At 41.4% G+C, this 22,684-nt stretch overlaps 1 protein-coding gene across 3 annotated transcripts in view; it reads right to left on the bottom strand.

The window, feature by feature from the left end:
- Window positions 1-22,684, bottom strand: part of SNX25 (sorting nexin 25) — a 47,280-nt gene that overhangs the window by 10,399 nt on the left and 14,197 nt on the right. For all 3 annotated transcript variants that reach the window (XR_008933509.1, XM_056855494.1, XM_056855495.1), the window contains exons 5-12: window positions 21,825-21,895; window positions 17,834-18,024; window positions 11,142-11,273; window positions 9,236-9,511; window positions 7,534-7,689; window positions 3,596-3,727; window positions 3,361-3,501; window positions 476-589 (exon numbers count right to left, since the gene is read on the bottom strand). Coding sequence is in view for 2 of the 3 variants with exons in the window: in XM_056855494.1 (XP_056711472.1) it covers window positions 476-589; window positions 3,361-3,501; window positions 3,596-3,727; window positions 7,534-7,689; window positions 9,236-9,511; window positions 11,142-11,273; window positions 17,834-18,024; window positions 21,825-21,895 (1,213 nt within the window). In the remaining variant the exon portion in view is untranslated. The remainder of the gene's footprint in view (window positions 1-475; window positions 590-3,360; window positions 3,502-3,595; window positions 3,728-7,533; window positions 7,690-9,235; window positions 9,512-11,141; window positions 11,274-17,833; window positions 18,025-21,824; window positions 21,896-22,684) is intronic.

Raw genomic sequence — 22,684 nt, 5'->3', positions numbered from 1 at the left:
GGAGAGAGAAGGGTCTCTTGGACAAAGCCTCTGAAATTGTTAACGGGAAAAAAAAATTTAGACCCTCATAGTACAGCCAATGGTGGTCTCTTCTTCTTATGTTGCTTCCGTTCCAATTTTGTCCACTCCGTGGGTGTAATCCAGTGGTAAAATAGTGGGAAAGTTCATACAAAACACTTTTTAATCCATTACACAGGGCAAAATGAAGTTAGACAATTCTGGTTCCCTGATGAGCGTATACAATTATGGGCTTGTCAAATTCACCTTGTATATTTCAATGTATATTGAAAATAATCAACACACATACTACTAAAAGAAAAGCATGAAGAGGCCTAATATAGCTGTGAAAACAGCAAATCAGAAGCTAAGAAACTGAACTCCATACCTGAAAGCTTAGAACGCGCACACACACACACACAGAGCGTATCATTTTTTAAAAACATACACTGTCTTAATGAACTTTCTGATTTCTTACTTGTAAGAAGTTATTTAACTGGTTCTTGGACTTCTCCATGAATTTATGGTCTACAGATTTAAAGGGCAGCTTGCTGAGTGAAGGCAACTGAGTTTTCTTTAATGATGGGAAACACTGGAAGGAGAGGAGAAAACACCAGACCTCAATTATATTTCCATTTTAGTTCACATACTGAACACGACAGAGCAAAGAGTTAACCCCTCCCCCCAAAACAAAAACACTAGGTTTCAGGTCTGCTTCCTTCAATGACTCCCTCTTCATGGCCATCAGGAGTTCTTTCCATCAACTCGCCAAAAAAAAAAAAAAATCCTAAGAGAAGCAGCAACAAGAAACTGCACAGGCTCTGAGGAACCAGCTACAGCACAGGTAATGTGGTTAGCTTAGTTAGTGCAACTGCATTGCTTTTCATTTGAATATCTCTGTGTTGTTGCTGCTGTGTACTTTTCCCTGTATTTTTGTTTTACCTTTTCCCACCACCTTTTGAATCCATCTACCCCTTCCCTTTAGTTTTCTCTCTCTCTTTTTTTTTTTTACAATAAACCTTTTTATAAAGACACCTTCGGCTTCACTTAGTACAATCGGTTTCTCTGAGACATTTCTTTCAATCTATTCTCCATGGGCTAGCCTGCATGGGTGCTAACAGGTTGGTGATAAGTTATCTTGTTCTTGTTCTAGTACTGAGCTGGAAAACCGCCTTCTCAGCAGGTCAGTCTAGAGGTTCTCAGAAGGTCCCAAGTTGTGGCGGCAGGTTACCAGTGTGCTTTCCAGGGAACCCCTGGTCAAGGGAGTTTCCTAGCAAGGAAAGGCACCATTTCCCCCTTCCTATTGTAACAACCACCGCCCCCAGATCTCAAAACAGGATTCAGTCAGAAAAGACTTCCTTCTCAGAAGTCTGGTTGGGTGGTAATGTTTTTGCTAGCTTCCCAAAAGGCGGGACTAGATGAAGTCCTTCAGAGCAAGTATTCCACAGTCCTGGCAGATCTTAAAGCAAGTGTGTGTGTGTGGGGGAGATATTACATGGGAGATGACGTCCGCCAAGATAGGCTGGACCAAAACCATTTAGGACTTTGAAGACCAGCATCTTAAATTGAGCTTGGAAAAGTAATGATAACTCATGCAGCTGCCGTGAAGTAGGTGTCACTTAGTTCTGCCACTTGTATCAGCAAAAAGATAGGCAGCTGCATTTTAAACAGAGTTTTCCAGACAGCGTGCAAGTGCAGCCTAGGAAAACAAAATCGTTTCTAAAAGTTGCATGCATTGCATACAAAACCTCAGCAGTACCTCAACCACGCCTGGTCCATAATGAAGACCTCAACTTAGATGTGCCCTTGAGTATTAACCAACCAAATAATGAAAGGAAAAACGATCTGCAATAACATCACTGTTATGTCCAAAGCACTAATGTAAATATTCGGAACTCTTCGTTATTCTGCCACATGGCTGTCTCGTTTGGAGTCTTGCCAGGGACAGACTGGGAAGTGAAAACAGCTCTGCAGCAAGCCAAGCTGAGGTACCCCTGCAGTCCTACAAGTTAGTGCTCAGTGGTGCCAGCAACAAGGCATTGGCTCACACAATGCCTCCTCCTGAAAACTGGGGGGCAGCGCAGGAGGCAGATGGTGAAATGACACCAAACATCACCGCTGCTGAAGGGCTTGAGCCCAATGGCCCGAGGCTACAGCAGAGCTCAATAGTTTATTTGCAGTCATAGACTAGCAAATAAAGGAAATTTGCATGGTTAAAAGGTACAGGATAAAAACAGATACAAATAGATTTGCTATTAAAATGATTAAGTAGTTAAAATAGTTAAAAATGGCAAGATTATCAAAGCGCATAGCTAATTAATATCCAAACGAATACTAAATATGAATAAAATTAGAGTGCATGATAATAACTGGGGCTTGGCTCTGCTTGCTCCTAGTTACCAGTGGCCATCTAGGGAAACAGCCCACCAGGAAATTTCCCTACAATTTAATGTCCAGTCCACCTCTGGAGTTTGCAGAGGTCAAAGAAACAGGTAATACTTGTATATAACTGACAGAGAGGTTCCCCTTCTGCTCTTATTGTGTAAGTCAGGGATGGGTGTGGGTGTTCGGGGGGAGATTCTCCAACAGTGAGCCCACAGCAGCCTCCTGCCCAAGCTGCTGGGGGAGAGGATCAGATGAATACAGTGTGTGGGTGAAGTCACTTCCGACTCATAGAAGAAGAAGAGTTGGTTTTTATATGCCGACTTTCTCTAACACTTAAGGCAGAATCAAATAGGCTTACAATCACCTTCCCCTCCCCACAACAGATACCCTGTGAGGTAGGCGGGGCTGAGAGAGCATGACTGGCCCAAGGTCAGAGCGTGACTGGCCCAAGGTCACCCAGGTGGCTTCATGTGGAGGAGTGGGAAGACAAATCCAGTTCACCAGATTAGCCTCTGCAGCTCATGTGGAGGGGTAGGGAATCAAACCCGGTTCTCCAGATCAGAGTCCACCGCTCCAAACCACCACTCTTAATCATTACACCACGCTGGCTCATGGCGACCCTATGAATCAATGTCCTCCAAAATGTCCTATCCTTAACAGCCTTGCTCAGATCTTGCAAACTGAGGGCCGTGGGTTCCTTTATAGAGTCAATCCATCTCTTGTTGGGCCTTCAACTTTTCCTAGCATGGTTGTGGTTTCCAGTGACTCAGTGAATACAGTACAAAAGCAAAACAGGATAATGAATGCGACAAAAACAAGTAATTAAAAAAAATATCAAAGTGAGCCAAAAACTGTTTCTGTGCTCATCTTTATCCCTTTGCTCCAGCTTTATTGTGGCCACATATTGTGGTTCTATACGGAACATTAACAACATTTTAGGAGAAAACAAGAACAACTCCCTCTAAAGTTTCTCTGTACCTCACTGAGTTTCCGATGTAGGCTTTGAAATTCACTGAGCTTCCGGTGGACCAACCATTCTTTAGCTTCAGCATGGCCAATCTCTTGCAAACCCACCATAACAGAATAACAGGGCACTTGTTCACCATTTTCTTCTATGACCTAGGAAGAAAGGTATTATTGTATATTATGTGAAAATGGAGCCTTCCATTCCCTTTTTAAAAAAATCACATCTAGGACAGGAAAAAAGCCATACTTCGCTAGTGTTTATGGAGGCTTTCCACATGCCAAAATTTTCACACCACCAATCTGTTCTTTCAATGTGTAATTGAAGGTCACTGTGTTCTCTCTCCATCAATGTGATTTCATCCTTCAGTTTAGAAACAATCTGCCAAGGCAAAAAGCAGCCATTATTCCAGGACATTTTTAAAAAATCTATAACAAGTATTCCACTCTGACACATGCCCTGGGAGGGAAAAAAAATATGAAAATATATAGAGGCAAGGAAGAAGAAGTTACTGGGGAGGGGAAGGAAAGAATTTAGTGTAAGCTTTCAAAACCTTTCCATCTGAAGAGTCTGATTTGTTTCGGTAGCCACACTGCTTAAAAGATCAAGTATAATTTAGAAATGAAAACGTAGATCTTGAAATATAACGACAGAACCACCATTTAATGTAATTTAATGCAATTTCATGAAAGAAGGGGGTAGGGAGATCACTACCCAAATGCTTATAAAGGATGCAGTGAACTTCTGTCAAGGAGAATGACTGGAAGCATTTTCTAGCGATAATTGCGTTAGCATTTTAAGTGACAGAAAAACCGAGACTGGACAGCCGCTCAAATGTGAAGAATGAAAGGAAGTCTGCCTTGCTATCTAATCTATTTAGACAGCTATATTGCCATGGCAAATGTTTGGATTATCAGAACGCTCTGCATTGGAAAACTCAAGAACAATGGCCATTTCTACACACGTTTTAAAATGGATATACATAAAACATTTCATATGTACCTATAAAAGTGTAATTCAGCCAGACAGCAAATGCTCATCTACAGATTGATGCATCACACAAACACATTACCCTGAGGAGCCAGGATTAGCCACAGCTCTCTTGTGACAAAAAAAAGTCTCATGCCATCCTGTAATGTGTGGAATGAACCCAAACTGCATTTAAGGGTCTAAAGGACACCCAAGCTGATGGGACTTGGCTCAGGCCACACAGAATGCTGAATAATGTGAGCAGCAAAAGCAAAAACACAGCGCAGGGAAAATATGCATGGTTAATGACCAAAGAAACAACTACCAACAGAGTTTTTTTTCTTTGCGTACTCCCACAAAAGGCACCTGCTATTGTCATACCAGCAGTAACAACTCAGTGTCTGTTTACATACCACTTTGAAGTGCTGTAAATGCCAACTTGGTTTGAGGCAAGAACCATTCTAGAAGATTTGTGGCAAGAGCCATTCTAGAAGGTGGTGCACAGAAACATAAGTCTGATCATTTTCTTCATACATAATTTTATTCCTTTAGAATCATAGAGTTGGAAGGGACCACCAGGGTCATCTAGTCCAACCCCCTGCACAATGCAGGAAATTCACAAGTACCTCCCCCCGCACACACACCCAGTGACCCATACTCCATGCCCCATACTCCTTTTATCATGCTCCTTGTATCATTATCCATGCTCCAGTTCTTCATTCTATTCCTTGTGTTCATTGGTTTTAAAAGTAAACATATTTTCAGCTAACTTTTTTTTTGTTCCCAGCTAATTAGGATTTATTTCTCAGGTGCCATACCCCTCTTCCAATGGATTCTCCCTGTCAAATTTTAGGAAAAAGGAGCCCTGTTTTCAAGGCAACTAAAATTCTAACTTGCACAGCAGGTAAAGGAAGATGTGACAATACAGATGTGAAAGTGAATTTTTCTTCCTTTCCTAGGATGCTCAGAGGGAAAGGAGGACTTTGTTTTGAAACGAAACCATAGTGTGCCTGGTTGAGGGAAGTTAAACCCTGTCTCTTCCCCACCTCACACTCTGTGCTCAGTCCACTTCAGCATTTTTATCCCAGTCTGGCCAACTTTGGGTATCAGAGCCTGCCCAGGAAAAAAAATGTTTCAGACATCAGAATAATAGGGTTGAGCCCTCAACACCCACACACACCAGCTTTAGTTAAAATGCCATCACCAAACACGCTTTCTTTACACAAGAAAGAGAAGTTAGCTGTCTTTTTCCTATTCTGAGGCTTAACGGCACCAGTGGAGAGAGCTGGACGATTTGGTAGCAGGGAAAAGGCACAGTTGCTTTTGCATAAAATCAAAGACATAGAGGGATCTCGGATTCTGATATCAGAGATGCTCTCACATAAAAAGATGACCTGATCCTTTTCATTACTGAGCTCTGGTGTCTTGTCTTGTGTGTTTTTCTGCTGGGGGAAAAGACTAAGCCACAGCTTATACTTCCTTCCGTTGGAGGAGGAGAAGAAGAGTTGGTTTTTATACCCTGCTTTTCTCAATCTTTAAAGGAGTCTCAAAGCAACTTGCAATCATCTTCCCTTCCCGCCCCCCCCCCCACAACAGAACCCTTGTGTCATAGGCCAACCCGAGCTGCCCTCCTCCTCTGAGGAAGAGGAGGAGTGGGAACCTGGGCCCGTTCCTCCAAGGACTTCACTGGAACAGCAGGAACAGGCATCAGAGCCACCAAGACCCATGACGGGATGAGGGCTGCTCCTTCTGGCAGCAAACAGAACAGCAGCAAGAAGGGCAGGACTCCTCGCCTGCAAGTTCTCCCAAGCTGGCTGAAAAGCAGAGAATCAGGGCCCAGCTTCAATTAAGGGAAAGAAGGCAAAATGCCAGGTGGGCCTTGAGAGAGAGAAAGAAGACAATTAAGCCTAATCAGGAAGGAATGGAAGAAGCTGGGGCTGTTAGGCTGATAAAAGGCCAGGCAGTTTGCCAGAGTTCTTGTGGGTTCAACACATGTTGAAGGCCACTGACTGAGAAAAGTAAACAGAAACTCCAAGCAACTGAAGCCATCTCAGTCAACCCTGGTGTGCAAGCTGCAGTCTGATCTGGTAAACAAGGAGGTTATGCTGGTAAGTGCCCTTACTCCTTTGTCTGCTTAGTCTAGCCCGGTCCCCGGGAAGAGAAAAGCCTGCGCCAGGCTCTGGTCAATGCAGCACTCCCATTGCTGTTGTTGAAACCAGAGGCCAAGCCTCCGGCCTGGTTCCTGCCTGCACGCTACACTCCTGCCGGAATACGACACCTTGTGAGGTAGGTGGGGCCGAGAGAATTCTGAGAGAACTGTGACTAGCTGAAGATCACCCAGCAGGCTTCATGTGGAGGAGTGGGGAGTCAAGCCTGGTTCTCCAGATTAGAGTCTGCCGCTCTTAGCCACTACACCATGCTGTGGTGTGGTGACTGCACCTCTGCATCTACCCCCATTGTCCTAGTGACAGTGTAAGTAGTAAGGGGCTGTGCTTTGGGGACAATGTTCACTAATGCTGAAGTCATAATGCCCTAAGAAGAAAAAAGTGTGGAGCTGCTGCTCAATGCTCCCCCCCCCCCCAATTGACATATTGGGCGAAAACGCATGGTTGCTTTATCCTCCTTTAATCCCTGTTTTCGCCAGGATCGAACGCACATTAGGTGAAATGCATGGGTTCGATCCTGGCTGAAAGAGAGATTAAAGGAGGATAAAGCAACAGTGCGTTTTCGCCCATTGATTAAAATCCGTAAAGCTTCCACAGCCCAAACTCTGTTGAGAGTCCTTTATTAGCAAGCGGCACGCTCAAGATCTCACAATACATTTGTGTGTGTGTATAAAAAGGATTGTTTAGTGCACTTGTATGGATCTGTGCTTGGTTTGTACTTGGATTAGCAGCAACTGTTCACCTCTATTACTTCCCTCTCTGTAAAGTATTCCTACAAAGCCTTCACTTCCCAAAAAATATGTGCTGTTCCCTTCACCCATCCCTCTAGCATCGCATCCCACTTACCCCTCTAACCTACCTTCTCTTAAAAAAAAAATTTCCTTTTCCTTTTCTAAACAGGTATTTGGTTCTGGAGGCAATAAGCGGAACTGACACCAATGACACCTTCCAGTTTTACTTTAGCAGCACGAGCTCTCTTGAGCAGAGATACATGACAGCTGTACAGCCCAACCTCTTAATGGAACTGGTATAAACAATAATAAAGCCACCTACCTTTCTGTCAGGTTTTGGTGAGCTGCGGAGGGAATTCAGAGCTTGTCTTTTATATTCGAGTTTGTCATTTAATTGGCGTAGCTTATTCATGGCGTAACTCGCCTGCTCGTTTATTCCTGAGCTGCCTTCATCGATAACTTCATCACAAATTTGGCTCTAGAATAGGTGGATTGGTTAGGAAGTGGAACATACTATTCACATACCTAAAAGGATTACTAGGATTGCCTGGTTTGTTATACACAGTCTAAAGCAAGGTAAAGATCAACAAACAAGCTTAATGAGTGCTGTTAGGATAGTTTTCCATTGATATTCTACAACCACAGAATATGCCCTCCAGGAGTGCAATCCCAAACATAGTTACAGCCTTCTAAACCCAAAGCTTCAACAGGGTACAGCTCTGCTTAGGACAGCACTGTAAGTCCCCCAGAACTGATATTTTCATATCATTAGTAAAATTTGTGATTATTTAAACTAGTACCTTTAATAAAAAAATGACACAATCATTAAATGGTTCTATTAATAAAATGAATGTTTTCCTGCTCTCACTTACATGAACAAAAACAAGCTTCAGTTGCTCCTTACAGTATAATGAAAGCTATTCGCTGCACATACTAGGAAAGATAAAATTTGGTGGGCCTACCTTCCCCAAAACATTTTGGACCTATGTAATTTCATACCTTCCCAAAAAAGCAAGTAAATCCCTAACAAGGCAAGACCCCATATTTAATACCGAACAAGATATATTACAAAAGAAAAAGCTTAAGAAGAAAATGTGGCTACTCTCTGACTAAGGAGGAAGAGCCTTTTCTAGGACAATCTGTTCAACCACCACATCCCATGCATGTTTTTCCTGAATTTTCCATTATGTGTGACTGCTAAACATGAAAGCTCTTCAAAGTCTGAGTGTTACCTAAAATGTAGCAGAGTATAATGAAATTTGCACAGTCTGATTGGCCGTATAAATAGAAAGCTTCAGGAAAATTCCCTAGCTCCCACTTAATTCCTTTTAATGGGAAGAGGACTACAAATACAGAAATGTCTTCCAAAATATTTTCAGATTATTGAAGCATATTACCAAAGGCGTTGAATGTTGAATTTAGTACTTGAATGGGAATTTAGTACTTGAATGGGAGACCTCCAAGGAAGTCCATGGGTTGCTAGACAGAGGCAGGCAAGGGTACCTCTGTTCATCTCTTGCCTCGAAAACACTCCAGGGTCACTCAAAGTCAGCTGTGACTTGAGGATACCTCTCTCCCTCCCCCCCCAGGATACCTGACAGTAAGATGCTATGCTTCTTCAGGACTACATTTACTAAGGTGTACACAGGTGCCTGGAGAAGGAGGGAAAGGTGCCCACCCACCTCCTGACTAGCCAACAGATTGCTTAGCCAGTCACTGCTACTGCCTTAAGTTTGGCCCACAGGTGCTCAGTACCTGCTGTTTGGGGCAGAAGGTTAGGTAGGAGGAAGGGAGGCTTCAGGTTCCAAACTCAGAATTAAGCTTGACAGAAGTGAGTATGTTGCTGATTTGTTTTGGCAAATACCACAACTTTCCCAAGATCAACTGCAAAATGAGCTGGGAATGGGGTGGGAGAGAGGTGTATTACCCATCTCAGAACTTACATGCGTGGCAATATGCTACAAAAAAACACTAGCTTTTACTCTCATTAAAAAAAAAGCAGCACACCCGTAGGCATAACTCACCACTTCATCTTTATCATCAGATGTTATCTGGACAGAACTCCTCTCCTCTTCTTTCTTGATCAACCTCTCATACAAGTCACTGACAATGAATGAGGGGTAATACCTGTCCTTTAGAGTTTCATAGACATCAGTCTGAATTTTGTAAAACACTTCGATGCCTTTGTTACCCACAAGGCTCTGCTGTATCTCTTTGTAAAGTGACTTTTCCACAGGAATTTCTCTGCTTTCCACGAAGAAATCTTGATAGATTTGACTCACAAGCTGAGGTATTTCTGCCTAAAAAGTAAGAGAAGGGGGGGAAAAGATGGGGAAAAATCCTGCCTGTTCAAGAACACTGCAGTTAAACATTTCTTTGTTCACACAGATACTAGAAAAAAAAGTAGTTTAGTTTATCACACTTTTTTGATGAAAAGAAAACTAACAAAAAGCCAATAGTGGAAAGCAGGCAACATGTATAATCCAGAGTAGGATGTGCCAGTGAATAAAAAACAAGAGGGACTGCAGCTGTGTGAAATTACCAAGGCACAAACAATCCAGCCATATTTGAAGATGGGAACATATTTTTCACTGTGAATTGCCAGGTCTGCTTGAAAAATTAAAAAAAAAAATCAACATGGACCAGTCCATGCCATTATTGCTCTGGAATGGTCAGGTAGATATCGACACAGGTCATGTGTGCACTGCAGACTGACTAGAATGGGAAAGAAAAGGGAAGCCGCTGACAGTGCAATCCTAAGGAGAGTTACTCCAGTCTAAGCCCATTCATTTCAATGGGCTTAGACTGGAGTAATTCTGGATAGGATTGCCCTGTTAGTTTTAACTCAGGATAAATAGCACACAACACATAGCACATAATAAAAAAAAAGAGAGAGAAATAAATCCCTTGAGAGAAGACTGATTCTCTCAAGGGATTTATTTCTCTTTTTTTACATTAAGATGAGCCAAGAAGCCTCTATCAACACATATCCTAAGAGTAGGTTGTATACACTTGATGAGATCCATATTAGCATTTTACTTTAAAAGCTAATCCTTTAAATGACTGGGTATATAGTAAGACTCTGCAAAAACAATTTCCAAAAATAGTTATTTTTAAGCAAAGGCTTAAATGTTCATAAAAATGCAGACTTGCTTATTTTCAAAGCCACATGTTACATTTCCCCCCACAGATACCGGGCATGCTGTTGGCCTCTGTTTCCTCCTTCACCCTAAATATCTGGTATCTTTCTGTTAAATGCAACTTTTAAATCATTTTTGTTCTGTTAATTTTATTTTTGATATGATTTTACCTGTTCTACATTAGATTCAACTCTCTGGTTTTCCTGTCCCTATTTTGCCTTAAAAAATCTAGCCACTGCTAAAAATGCCACTTTCCTTTAATCATGATGCACCCTCTTTACTCCTCACTATAGGCTTTGGCCTCTACTTTCTTCCCCAGCATATTTCTCCTGTTGAGACCTGGCATCCACAGAACAAAACATAGCTTGAATAAACATCTTTATTGTTCAAGACTTGCTGACACAGAAGCCCAGTCTGAATATTTTGCTGGGAATATTTCACTATGTCTGTTAAGAGAGGTATATTGACTTGGTTTCACCTTAAAATGAACTCTTATGCATCAGACAACTTGGGAAAGTATCAATGATCCAGAAGATCTATTTTATCACCGCTTACATATTCAACATATCATGCTGCTATGCTCTTTTGGCTGAAGAGGGAATTAATTTTGAAATCTGGTTCTGTCTTCTGCATGCTGTGGCAATAGAATTGGCTAAAACTGCTAGTTTATATACTACACCCAAAGCCAACTTGGAGACACACAGAAAAATATATTAATTACCACTGATTTACTAACCCTACACAAGATGGATTACCAATAACAAGGCTTTTATCATTTGTCTACTCATACCTTATTAGCATTTTTCAAGTATTCTACGGATTCCCAGAGGCTGATCAGAACCCTCTTATCCATTCTTTCCATATAAATTCGAAAGTGCTCTCTATAGGATGGGTTATACAAAATATCCTCAAATTGAAGAATCTGGGAAGAAAAAAAGAACTCTGTTATACTGACTGATTCTAATTCCACTCATTTATACCCCAAGGGTGCTTACAATAACAGTTTAAAAACATTTTTGGTTAAAACCAGAATAAAATAACAACCCCCAAATATCTCCCTCCCTTCCCTCCTTAAAGGATGCCTGCCATTTAATCCCCCTCAAAAGCCCTGGGAAACAAGCACCTCCTGAAGACGTCTATGAACCGCAGTCTTGTTAAATGTTGTTAACTTAGCAGGCAGCCTTGTTGGCCATTGAGATCAAGTAAGGGCTGATCAACATAAAAGTAATTCAAGATTATGGATACAAGTTAATTTATTTACAGTATTTTTATGTCCACCTGTCCAAGGTGGCTCACAAAGTAAAAGGCCACCCCACAGGTTGGAAATTCCCCATATTTCTAGCAAACCTGGCTGGCAGTTATGAAGGAGCTGCTTCTAGAAAGTGGGGAACAAAGATACCACTGCATTGCTCTCTGAATAGGGGCCAAGGATAAGAAATCAGATGGCCCCTCTGGTTTAGCAATTATAAAGATTTGAGCAGGCATACATAATTTCAATGGCAAGCCTGCTGCATGAGCAAGCTTCCTTAACTGTAACAGATACACAGCCTTCTCCTTAGGACTGGGCCCGAGGAACCTTTTTCCCCTGTTTGAGAAGCCATATTTATACAACGCTGATTGACCAGCAGTTTGGTTCAATCACAAAGCTTACCCACCCCCTCAGCATGGAAAGCCAGCGTAGTGTAGTGGTTTGGAGCAGTGGACTCTAATCTGGAGAACCGGGGTTGATTCCCCACTCCTCCACATGAGTGGTGGACCCTAATCTGGTAGACCGGGCTGGTTTCCCCACTCCTACACCTGCTGGGTGACCTTGGGCTAGTTACAGTTCTCTCCAAATTCTCTCAGCCCCACCTGCCTCACAAGGTGTCTGTTTTGGGGAGAGGAAGGGTAAGCCTGTTTGAGCCTCCTTAAAGGTAGAGAAAATCGGGGTATAAAAACCAACTCTTCTTCAGAAGAGTTATTAAATTGTTGTTATCTTTAAAGTGTAAAAAAAGCTTCCCAGCATTCAAACATTTTGGGAGCAAAAATCCCACTACAATGGATCCTGAAGGACGCCCCCACCCCCAAAAAAGTTCAATTTAAAATATTATTAAAAGATAATGAAAAATTATTAAAATATGCATACCCCACTTTTCCATTGTGGCTTAAGGCACCTCACAATTTTAAATTAAGACCACCCATAATAAAAATCACACCTCACTGGCACCCCTCCCCCAACCAAAATGCCTGCAGCACAAACCCCATTTAAAAGTCCCAGTAAATAAAGGAGCCTTTCAGCACCTCCTAAAAATGTCTAGGGATAGTCCCTTCCTCAGAAACCTATTACACAAAGTGGAAGCCATTACTGACAAGAAACACGTCTGGCAAATGCCAGACAAGCAGCCTGAAGTTAAATGTGGGGCAGGGTACAAAGAAGGTGGATAGAGGACCTTAGATGCTGCTTCAGCATTGTCTGCTTCACTTCTCAGTTGTGGCTTCCAGGCCTCCCTCTTACTGCTTTAATAGCTGCCTTCCTAGTAATAGTAGCATCATACAACCAACCAGATTCCGCTACCTCTTGATGTCACCATTAGTAGGAAGAAGGCATATTTTTACACATCCACGGCAAGCGCTGTAGGTGCTTGGTGATGCAGACAACACACTTGGGTCCTCCAATACCATTACCACCTGAATGCCAGATACACAGAAGATGCTGGTGGGAGAGGCATCACCAGACTCTGTGTTGGGGTGCCCCCACCATGCAAACACTTTAATCTTGCCCTTCCCCTGCTCACTACAACCCTGGCCCTTCTGCCTCTCTGTTTCTTTCTTCCCACACTTATATTGTTTTATACATCCAATTCACATTTCAAAATCTCAACACCTTAAACGACATCGTTTCTAGCAAGCCATATGAGCAGTATGCTAACAGATACCAACTTGGCAACAATCTGGATTTATCTCTTTAACAGGAGACATACAAGGGGTCTATTCTCCAGTAATTCTTGTTGCTAACCACCTTAAACAAAACTAAATTTGTCTGCTATCCATTTCATCCTCTATTTAAAACAGCTTAATCCAACTAATCCTAATTAGATGTTTCTAAATCTCCAAGGGAAAAAGTCAAAGCCAAGGGCATATGAATAATATGTGAGAAAAACTAGACAGAAATATAATCTCATTGGAATATTGTCTACTCTCACTGGACCTTTATCGAATGATTGGAGAACAAGAGCAATACCCCATTGGTAATTTTTTTTCTCACAATCATAATAGCTCAAGCAAAAATATATATATTATTAGCCTATAATTCCCACGATATGCAACAATTTTCTTTTTTTATGTGCAACAATTTTTTGTCTTGACTGCAAACACAAGTGTTTTGCGAGACTAATGCACTCCAACCAAGTGCTGAGAGTTGCAGGCAATGATATATTTTTTTTTAAAAATTGTTTGCCATCAAGTCACAGCTCACTTATGGCAACCCCACAGGGTTTTCAAAGCAAGAGATGTTCAGAGGAGGTTTGCCATTGCCTGCCTCTGCATCAACTCTGGTATTCCTTGGAGGTCTCCCATCCAAATACTAGCCAGGACCGACCCTGCTTAGCTTCCGAGAACAAACACAATTCACAAAAAAGACATGAGGTAAATTGGCATTTGAGCTTCTTTTTTTTGCATGATACAGTGAATATTTCCAAGTCGTGCTCAAATTGGCAGAAAATTTCTAATACTTCACTACCATCAGTGCCCTGCACTGAACTGAAAGCAAACGGCTATATTGGGACACCAGCAAACACCCTGTCACTTGAATGTCTATTAACTAATGAACAGTGAACAGATCTAATTTTAGAGCTTGTCAGTGACTACGGTATCCCTTTAAGCTTCAGGTAGCTTCTAACTCAGGGTCAAGAAGTCAAGAAATACCTTTAGCTCTGCCATATCTCACAAGTAATTGAGGGAGTCTTTTGATAGTGGCCTAATCTGTTTCCTGATTCTGTGCAAGTTTATTTTGAACCAACAAGATATATGTACAGAACAGCAGCGAGTAAGATCTTATACCTCGAAGCAAATCTCACTGGGTTCACTGGGACCTATTCCCAAATAAAGATGCACGATGTTACTGAGTGTTACTCATAAAAATGACCCATGACAGACATTGTTAGTCAAGCAGTCTGCCAAGCAAGCACTGCGGAAGATATAATACGAATGGGGCTTCTGTTGTTTGCATCACTATATTACAGTCTGTCCCCTGCTTCTGAGGTTTTTTCAAACGGTGCTGATTCTGACTCAGTCTCCCATTATTACTTCACATTGGGGAACCTATTCTTTATGGGGGCGTGTGAGAGAAATGATGTAGAATTCTAAATAAAAATACAATGGTGACAGAGTAAGGAATAGGTCCGGTGAAGATTAAAACTTTCTGGGAAAATACTTATTTTTAAAAAAGAGAGTTCCTTGATATCTCCAGAAATTAAGAAAAAAAGAACTCCCTTAAGCAAATCTCACTAAACATTTCTCAAGACTATCTGTAGATTCTCTAGACACAGATAACATTGTGTCGGACAATCTCCCCACATACCTGTGAAAGCCAAATTTACAAAATCAATCAATATTGCATAATACATACACACTTCCAGAAACCATAAAGCAAAGGCATTAGACCAGTGGATTGTCTGGAAGCATCCAGTGCTTTAACACCATGTTAAACGGGTGCTTAAGATGGCCTTGGCAATGGAGAAGAAGGAGAGAAGAAAGATGTAGGCTGCTTTGGGTCCTCATTAGGGGAAAAGGTGGGATATACCTGAAGTAATCATCATCATCAAAATTTATTTTGATACAAAGTCAGCTCCAGAAGATTAACAAATGGTTAGAATAAAAATAAAAGTAAACGCGTATAATGGGGCAAATATAAAATGGTTAAATATAAATTGAGAGGCAGATGAGGAAGACTTAGCCACTAGGACTTCGCCGCTTTTGTATCCCGCATGCCCACAGGCAAAATTTAGCAACTTTATAAGTTATCTCCTGGGACGAGTCAGTAAGGGGGCATAAAACTGTTCAGATCTTCCTAGTATGGTTGACAAAGCTGGAGCTATATACGGATGTCAAATATCGCTATAAAAGGGACAATACAGCAGGACATGTTCAATGGACTCGACTTTCCCAGTATTACATGGACAGATTTGTTGAAAAAGTAGGACACGATGGTATCTGCCTTCCAGAAGAGCTGAGGGTAAAACATTAAAACTTGCCAGTGTAAAAATTATGCAATATTTGGGGATCTCAAGGGACCTAAAATAATCTGCTGGTTGACAATATTTGGTAAACTGCAAATACATGGAGTAAATAAACACAGAGACAAGAATCGCTGCTTTGAAACCCGAGGAAGAAACATGTTATGTGCGTTTGTTTTATAAAAGAGAAATCGTTATTTTTAGAAGGTTACAAGCTTCCCTCAGCTATTTTGTGACAAGAATTCATTAATCTGTGTTAAAATTCTAATCTACCTTCATATTTGAACAATAGTGGCTTATGATAGAAAACACTACAGTAAACTTCAATAAGTTTGATGGAAAAAGATAACATCGTACTGCCAAATAAACTAAGCAACAGAGAAAGGGGAACAGAAAAACCTTTACATTGAATGTAATTGTTTCATTGTTTTAGTACTGAACCCACTCTCCAGCTCTGTGAATTGCTGGACTTGGGCAGCGACTGACTGAGCCATTTGTTTACTTTGGTTCGCCAGGACACTATGTATGAGGGGGGAAATGAGTAATTTCTAATGTACTTTCCCAAATGAAGTCATAAGTTGATATCTTAAGAGTGTACTGAGTGATTTCATAATCCTCTCCTCACCCCCAAGCTATGCGGAGCTCCCCAATTTGTTCAAAGTCACCCTCACTTACTCTAGACAATTAAACGAGTACTTGAAGTGAAATCCAGTATTTGTAATGGCAAGTGTATTTCACAATGTCAACACAGGACACAACTGCCCTTCCCAAACAAACAAAACAGCCCGTAATGCTGCAAACACTGAGGGAGCCACTTGAGGACAGGCCAGGCAATTTAAGAGCTAACTCATAAAATTATTTCACTTAGCTCACATAAAAAAAATGAAAGCCCTTCTGCTTTGATATGTCACTCCAAGGTAAAGATTACTACATTGTCATAGATTTCTGGTCACTTCTCTGAGCAATAAAAGTGTGTTTTTCTTAGAGTTGAATTTTTTTTAAAGCGATGAATAAATATTGTGAATTCCAAGTACCTTATATCGTTTTGGTCAACACAGATTTCCTGCTTCAGATTAAAAAAATAATGGTTGAACCTCAAGGCCCATAAGTCATGCACCACTGAGGTTTCTTCTCATGCTATTCTATGTAGAAGGAGGGACAGTTTTAGCACACTTTCCCCGTAACAACCAACTAACTGCATGTTTTACCCATGTGGGTGTTTATATGAACAAAATTTGTTAGTCAGCTTACTAACAGAGTTCAAAAGAATCTACAATCCTAGCAAAGCATAGTGTGAACTTTGTTTTTATGTTACGGGTTTTATCTTCACGATTTAATCATTGTGAGCCACCTCCGGCAACTTGTTCTGCAGTGATGACACAGATATACCCTAAAAAGAGATGAACAAAGCATGCTGGGAACTGCTTGTCTTCTTCCCAATATCTATCTATGCTGCCTCACACCCTTCCTCCAAGATGCTCGGGGGGGGGGGGGATGGGGAATCTGGGAAAGCCACACTGCATGAGCCTGTTTTGATATTACCTTTGCTAAGATGGGAGCCAGTGAAGCAACACTCCTTTCCATAGCAACCAACAAAGTTTGAAGTCACATCTATCCACATAGCTCGTCCTCATGCCTGCAGTTCCTCTCCCAGAAACTAAAGCAATGCTCCTTGAAAAGTAGCTGAGACCTAGACTCTTCCCATATGACCACATCATCTCAGGGTTACTGAGAATCCTTCTCAAAAGCCATGATCACAGTTCCCCTGCCTTCAGAGCAGATGTAGGTAGTGACCAGAAACAGGGCTTTTTCAGCAGTGGCCCCTCACCTGTGGAATGCCTTTCTTTTCTTTCAAGGTTCCAGAACAAAACTTTTCTTTCTACCCAGGTGTTTAATTAAGAGTTTATATTTTAACATCATCGCTATTACTATCTGTTTTTAGACTTGGCACTGCAAGAAACTCATTTTAAGTTGTTCAATGTTTTATGTTTCTATGCTGAAGCTGGGTTTTATTTAACTACTCTGACGGTGTTTTATATTTTTATTATGATTTATTCTGGAAGCTGCCTCAGCAGCACAGATACTTTTTAAATAAATAAATATTATTGAGAGGAAGGAAAAAAAGGGGAATCATGCTATAATGGCTCCAATGCTGTTTATAATATTAAAAAATGCCCTTAGAGGTACAGTTTGGCTGCATTGTCCACAGTGTCCATATAGCGAGAGATCTTGAAATATCCCCCCTATTACTTATATATACATAGCTTACCTTCTGGTTCTGAGGACCATCACCATCTTCAAAGGTCCCATCTTCCTGCTGGTCATAAGCAGGACCTCCCAGAAGTCTTATTCGCTTTTCACATTGCTTTTTTGCTACTGTTAGTTGATTAATATATCTCTTCATGTTTCGGGCCCTCAGATGGTCTGCTTTCATTGCAGCAGTCTCTTTACCTTTGCTTTCTAAAATTAACAGTTTAAAAAGTTAACTTCTTAAAAAAAAACACCCAGTTAAGATTTCAACATACAACGAATTTGGAAGAACTGGCCCTTTCAGCAGTCTTCACTTCCAAAAAGTGCAAAGCATACAAAACTCTCACATGTCTTAACAGACGACATTTCACTGAAAATACAAAAGAATCCATCTGCAAAGACATTGCAACTAAACATTCTTTATAAGTAGATAGCTACAGATGCATTTTTTATAATAAGATGGTGCTGTATCCTAGGTGGTGATTTGGGCTCACTAAAATGTTCTGAAATTAAGGTAAATGATTTCAAAGGTCCTGTGTGATATGAAGACAAGGTTTTACAGTACCCAATCACCTGCAGAGAATACAAATTGCCTTCAGGTGACTAGGCAAAGGAATAGGGTTGCCAGCTCTGGGTTGGGAAACATCTGGAGATTTGGGGGGTGGGGCCTGAGATAGACGGGGGTTGTGAAGGGGAGGGGCCTCAATGAAGTATAATGCTATCGATTCCACCTTCCAAAGCAACCATTTTCACCAGGTGAAGGGATCTCTGTCGCCTGGAGATCTGTTGTAATAGTGGGAGATCTCAAGCTACAACCTGGAGATTGGCAACCCTAGTAAGGAACCTTTACAAAAGGGTTGGGTGTGTTTTTTGAAGTTTTAGGCCACAAATTGATAACTTAGATAAATGTTATGAAGTCAAATTAGCAAGAAGTTTATTGGGCTACAAAATTTTATCAGAATGTACAGAATGCGGATTGGCTTGTCTTTTCATGAAGCCACCTCCCTTTTGCCTCCCCATCTGATACATCAGAAATAGTCATCTTTAAAACTATCTTGCAAAATTTCACTAACACACTCCATTTATTAAATTTTGAAACTGTCCTATTCACAAAGAATTCTACTTTTGCACAACAGTGTAGTAACTGGAACACGTAGTACCTATTTACCCTAAATGTTAAGTGGAAGAAAGCTGCTTATCAGAAAAGATAACAATGATTCTACACCTTACTACTGTATTTAACATGAATCTCTCTCACAAGAGTAAACAGTTTCTTTTCAAAATGACAGGAACAGAGGAGTATTTGACCAGTTTTGAAAGAACATACTAATCTCATGCTGAAAAGTACAACAAACAGGGACCTTTGACTGGCACATGACCAAGTAGGTGAAAGAATGAGAAATCCAATATTATCCATCACACCTTATTTTGAAAGCACTTGATTGACTGACATTTGGAAGCCGTTGCATTCATTTCATTCTCTTTTTCACTGTCCCCACACGCTTACTGGGTGACAGCCTTACTGGTATACAATTAATACTTTCATAGTTTAATACAACAGGGAACTTGCACTTTATATATTATACATGCAAAAAGTAACTAAATTGTGAATCAGAACATAACTGTGAATTAAACAACTCCAGACAAGTAACTTCTCTACAGTTCAATTGCACAAATACTCTGCATATCTCAGAAGACTGAACAATGGCTGATAGCAATTCAGAAACCTGTTTCAATCACATGGGACTACAACTGACAAACATAAATCTCTCCAGTGAGGGCCCCTTAGCAAAATTAGGATACTTGATTAGGCATATGCAAATCCAAGCCAACTTGACTACCCTAATTTCCTGAAAGAAGACTAGGCTTTTTCCATATGTGCTGTCAATAAAAAGAGGTGCTTCATATACAGGTTACAGTAATAATGATTTTCTGCATAATCTTTTGCGGGATTGTCTTACATTCAGGGTTGCCTTCCTTTCAGAATTATATTAATCTGCTTCAGCGGGCAGCCCATTCCTGAGTCTTTCGGTGTCTGGGAATGGCATGACCGAGGCGCTGCTGTGGCACCTCCAAAGAGGTTCCCCGGCCTACGAAAAGCTTTAAAAAGCCTTTTTGAATTAAAAAAGTAAAAAATGGGGCATTTTCCCCATCGAGGCTGTGCCAGGAAAAACCTGGCACAGCAACGCTGTTGCTGGAGGGGGCGTCCCGGCCTGGAGGGGCTTTGGAAGCTGACTAACGTCAGCCCTGCCCCCGGGAACGCCCCCCCCCCCCACACACACACTGGTGCCGCATGTCTCTTCTAGGATTAAGTTCAGGGGAGACTGCACCTCCAGGAGAGCGGCACGAAGCTCCACAGCACCCAGGTGCTGACGTAGTTGTCCCAGTCGCCAGCGTAAGTGCCTCTTATCACGGAATACGAGGCACTTATGCTGGTGGCGGGGTCACGCCACCTCCTAAGCTATCTTGCCCTTCTACCTCTGAAATGGGTTGTAAGAACCAATTCACATGCCATATAAATATATATAAAAACCCAATGGAACAGCAAGTTACACTTATTCCAAGAGAAATGGAAGCAGAATTAAGAATGTAGGAAGACTAAGCAAGACTGACAAATATTTTCCACTGATGTTAAGGAAACAGCATTCTCCTTTGGAACTCTCACTGTGTCAGGATTGATTTACTGTTCTTCTCTACTAGTTTGTTGTACTGGTATTAACTGATACTACCAGAAGTTGAGCATTGTACTGAGCACAATGTATTGCCACTAGGCAAATACACTGTGTAAAGGCAGGTTTTGTTCTAACGAGCTAAAAGGGCAGACCAAGGCAGGCCAGAAGGAAGGAGAATTACCGGTAACTTCTCTAGAAAGTCAAAATGGAGCAAGTGAAGAAAAGCTTCTCCAAAGATCAACTAATATTTTAGAGAGCTGAATTGGTTGGTAAAAGAGGTTTCTTGATTGATGCAAAAAGCCAAAAATGATGACGGATTTTCCAACAGCCCTCATTTTTCCTGAAACAAATATGCCGTGTGCAGAGGCCTTGGCTCAGCAGTAGAGTACACGCATCCACAAACGAGGCCCCAAGTTCAACCCTTGATATCTTCAGTTAGGGTATCAGGAAGCTGGTGTTGAGAAAGGCCTTTCTCTACCTGGGGCCCTGGACAGCCAGTCAAAATACTGAACACGAGGGACTAATCATCTGATCCAATAAGTGGCAGCTTCATACATTCAAACGTTCTCTTTTTGCACACTAAAATGTATATCACCTTCACAGTATTACTGGGCCACCAAATATGCAACAATGAAGTGAGGTTACTTTGCAAAGGATTCTCCACACAAAGTAGTAGAAGTTTGGAAGCAGAGGTTAATTTGAACCATTAACACTGAAAGTCCTCAAGAAGCACACATAACAAAGTACAAAGGTCACATCATGTACTTGTTAGGTACAAACACACACAGATCCCAAACCACTTTTAACAAGCCCCATGGGTTTCAAGAACTGTTTGCCACACTGCATGGGCTTCTGTTTGTAGAAATACATCTGAAGGCCCCTTGGCTTACAGAACTACCTCCTCAATCCTTTGGGTCCTGACCTTTTCTACAACACAGGCTTGAAACTTTGGCAAATCTATGCAAGCATACAGCATGCTATAGCTAAAAATGACCCAATGACAATATTTTCCTGATAAATATGGGTGATGGGTAGGGTTACCAACCTCCAGGTACTAGCTGCAGATCTCCTGCTATTACAGCTGATCTCCAGCCGATAGAGATCAATTCACCTGGACTCTATGGCATTGAAGTCCCTCCTCTCCCCAAACCCTGCCCTTCCCAGGCTCCGCCCCAAAAACCTCACGCTGGTGGCAAAGGGGGACCTGGCAACCCTAGAGATGGGGCTATTTAATTACTACAGGTCAACTTTTTGGTATTTGTCCTAAAATGGCTATATACAGGATTAGCAGAGCGTGCTTTTAAACTTCAAACACCTCCTGAAAGAAAGAGAACTTACCTTTCTGCCTTTTCATTTGTGGAAAGCTACCGATAGTGGTTGCTTGAACTATTTCTACTACAATCTGATACCTAGACAACAAAATAAAATAAATGTTTAATTTTGGCTGCATAGCACAACGATTTCCATACTGGAAGCAAGGACGTCTAGTAAGATAAAGTAGTACGTGAGTCAGATAATCACTAAGGCAACAGCTCTTAAGGTTGCAATAGCTGTAATCTGCCTTGAGTTTCAGTGAGAAAGGGGAACCATAAATGAAGTAAATAAATCCATTGAATACTGTGAAATATTTTGGTGTTTTCTGGAAAAGACGCACCACACATTAAATAATCAAGATATTAACAAGACTACCACAGCAATCTTAAACAAAGTTATATCATTCTAAGTCTAGTAAAATACCATAAATGGTTCATATGTTATTTTCAACATATTCACATTTCCAGACCCAGTCTGTTAAAGCTACCATTCGCTTTTCAGCCCCTGCCCCACCCCTGCCTTAGGTTAAAGGACCCAGGGCATTCCTTTCTTCTTGAACTGAACTCAGGGCAGGTTACATAACATTCTGTTATGGCTATAGTTCAGAATAAAAAGTGGTTTCCAAAACAGATGGAATTTAAAGGTTAAATTCAAGAGCCAAGCTCTAATAATCAATGGGACACAACAGGTTTTAAGAAACTTGTTGAGTACACACACAGCAAGCCAGGGAAGCCTACCCCATTTTGTGACCTAGGCCTGCAGTCGTCAAACAGGTACATGGTGTATAAAAAAGACATGGGCAGCCCATTTCGGGGGTGGAGGTTAGATCCATGGTGGCCGGGAATGATGTAGCCACTCCACCTCATTAGAAGCTTCCCAGCCGC

Source organism: Euleptes europaea, chromosome 9 (genome assembly GCF_029931775.1).
Source record: "Euleptes europaea isolate rEulEur1 chromosome 9, rEulEur1.hap1, whole genome shotgun sequence".
Taxonomy (NCBI): domain Eukaryota; kingdom Metazoa; phylum Chordata; class Lepidosauria; order Squamata; family Sphaerodactylidae; genus Euleptes; species Euleptes europaea.
The sequence above is the reverse complement of the archived record's forward strand: the minus strand, read 5'-3'. Positions and strand labels throughout refer to the sequence as shown.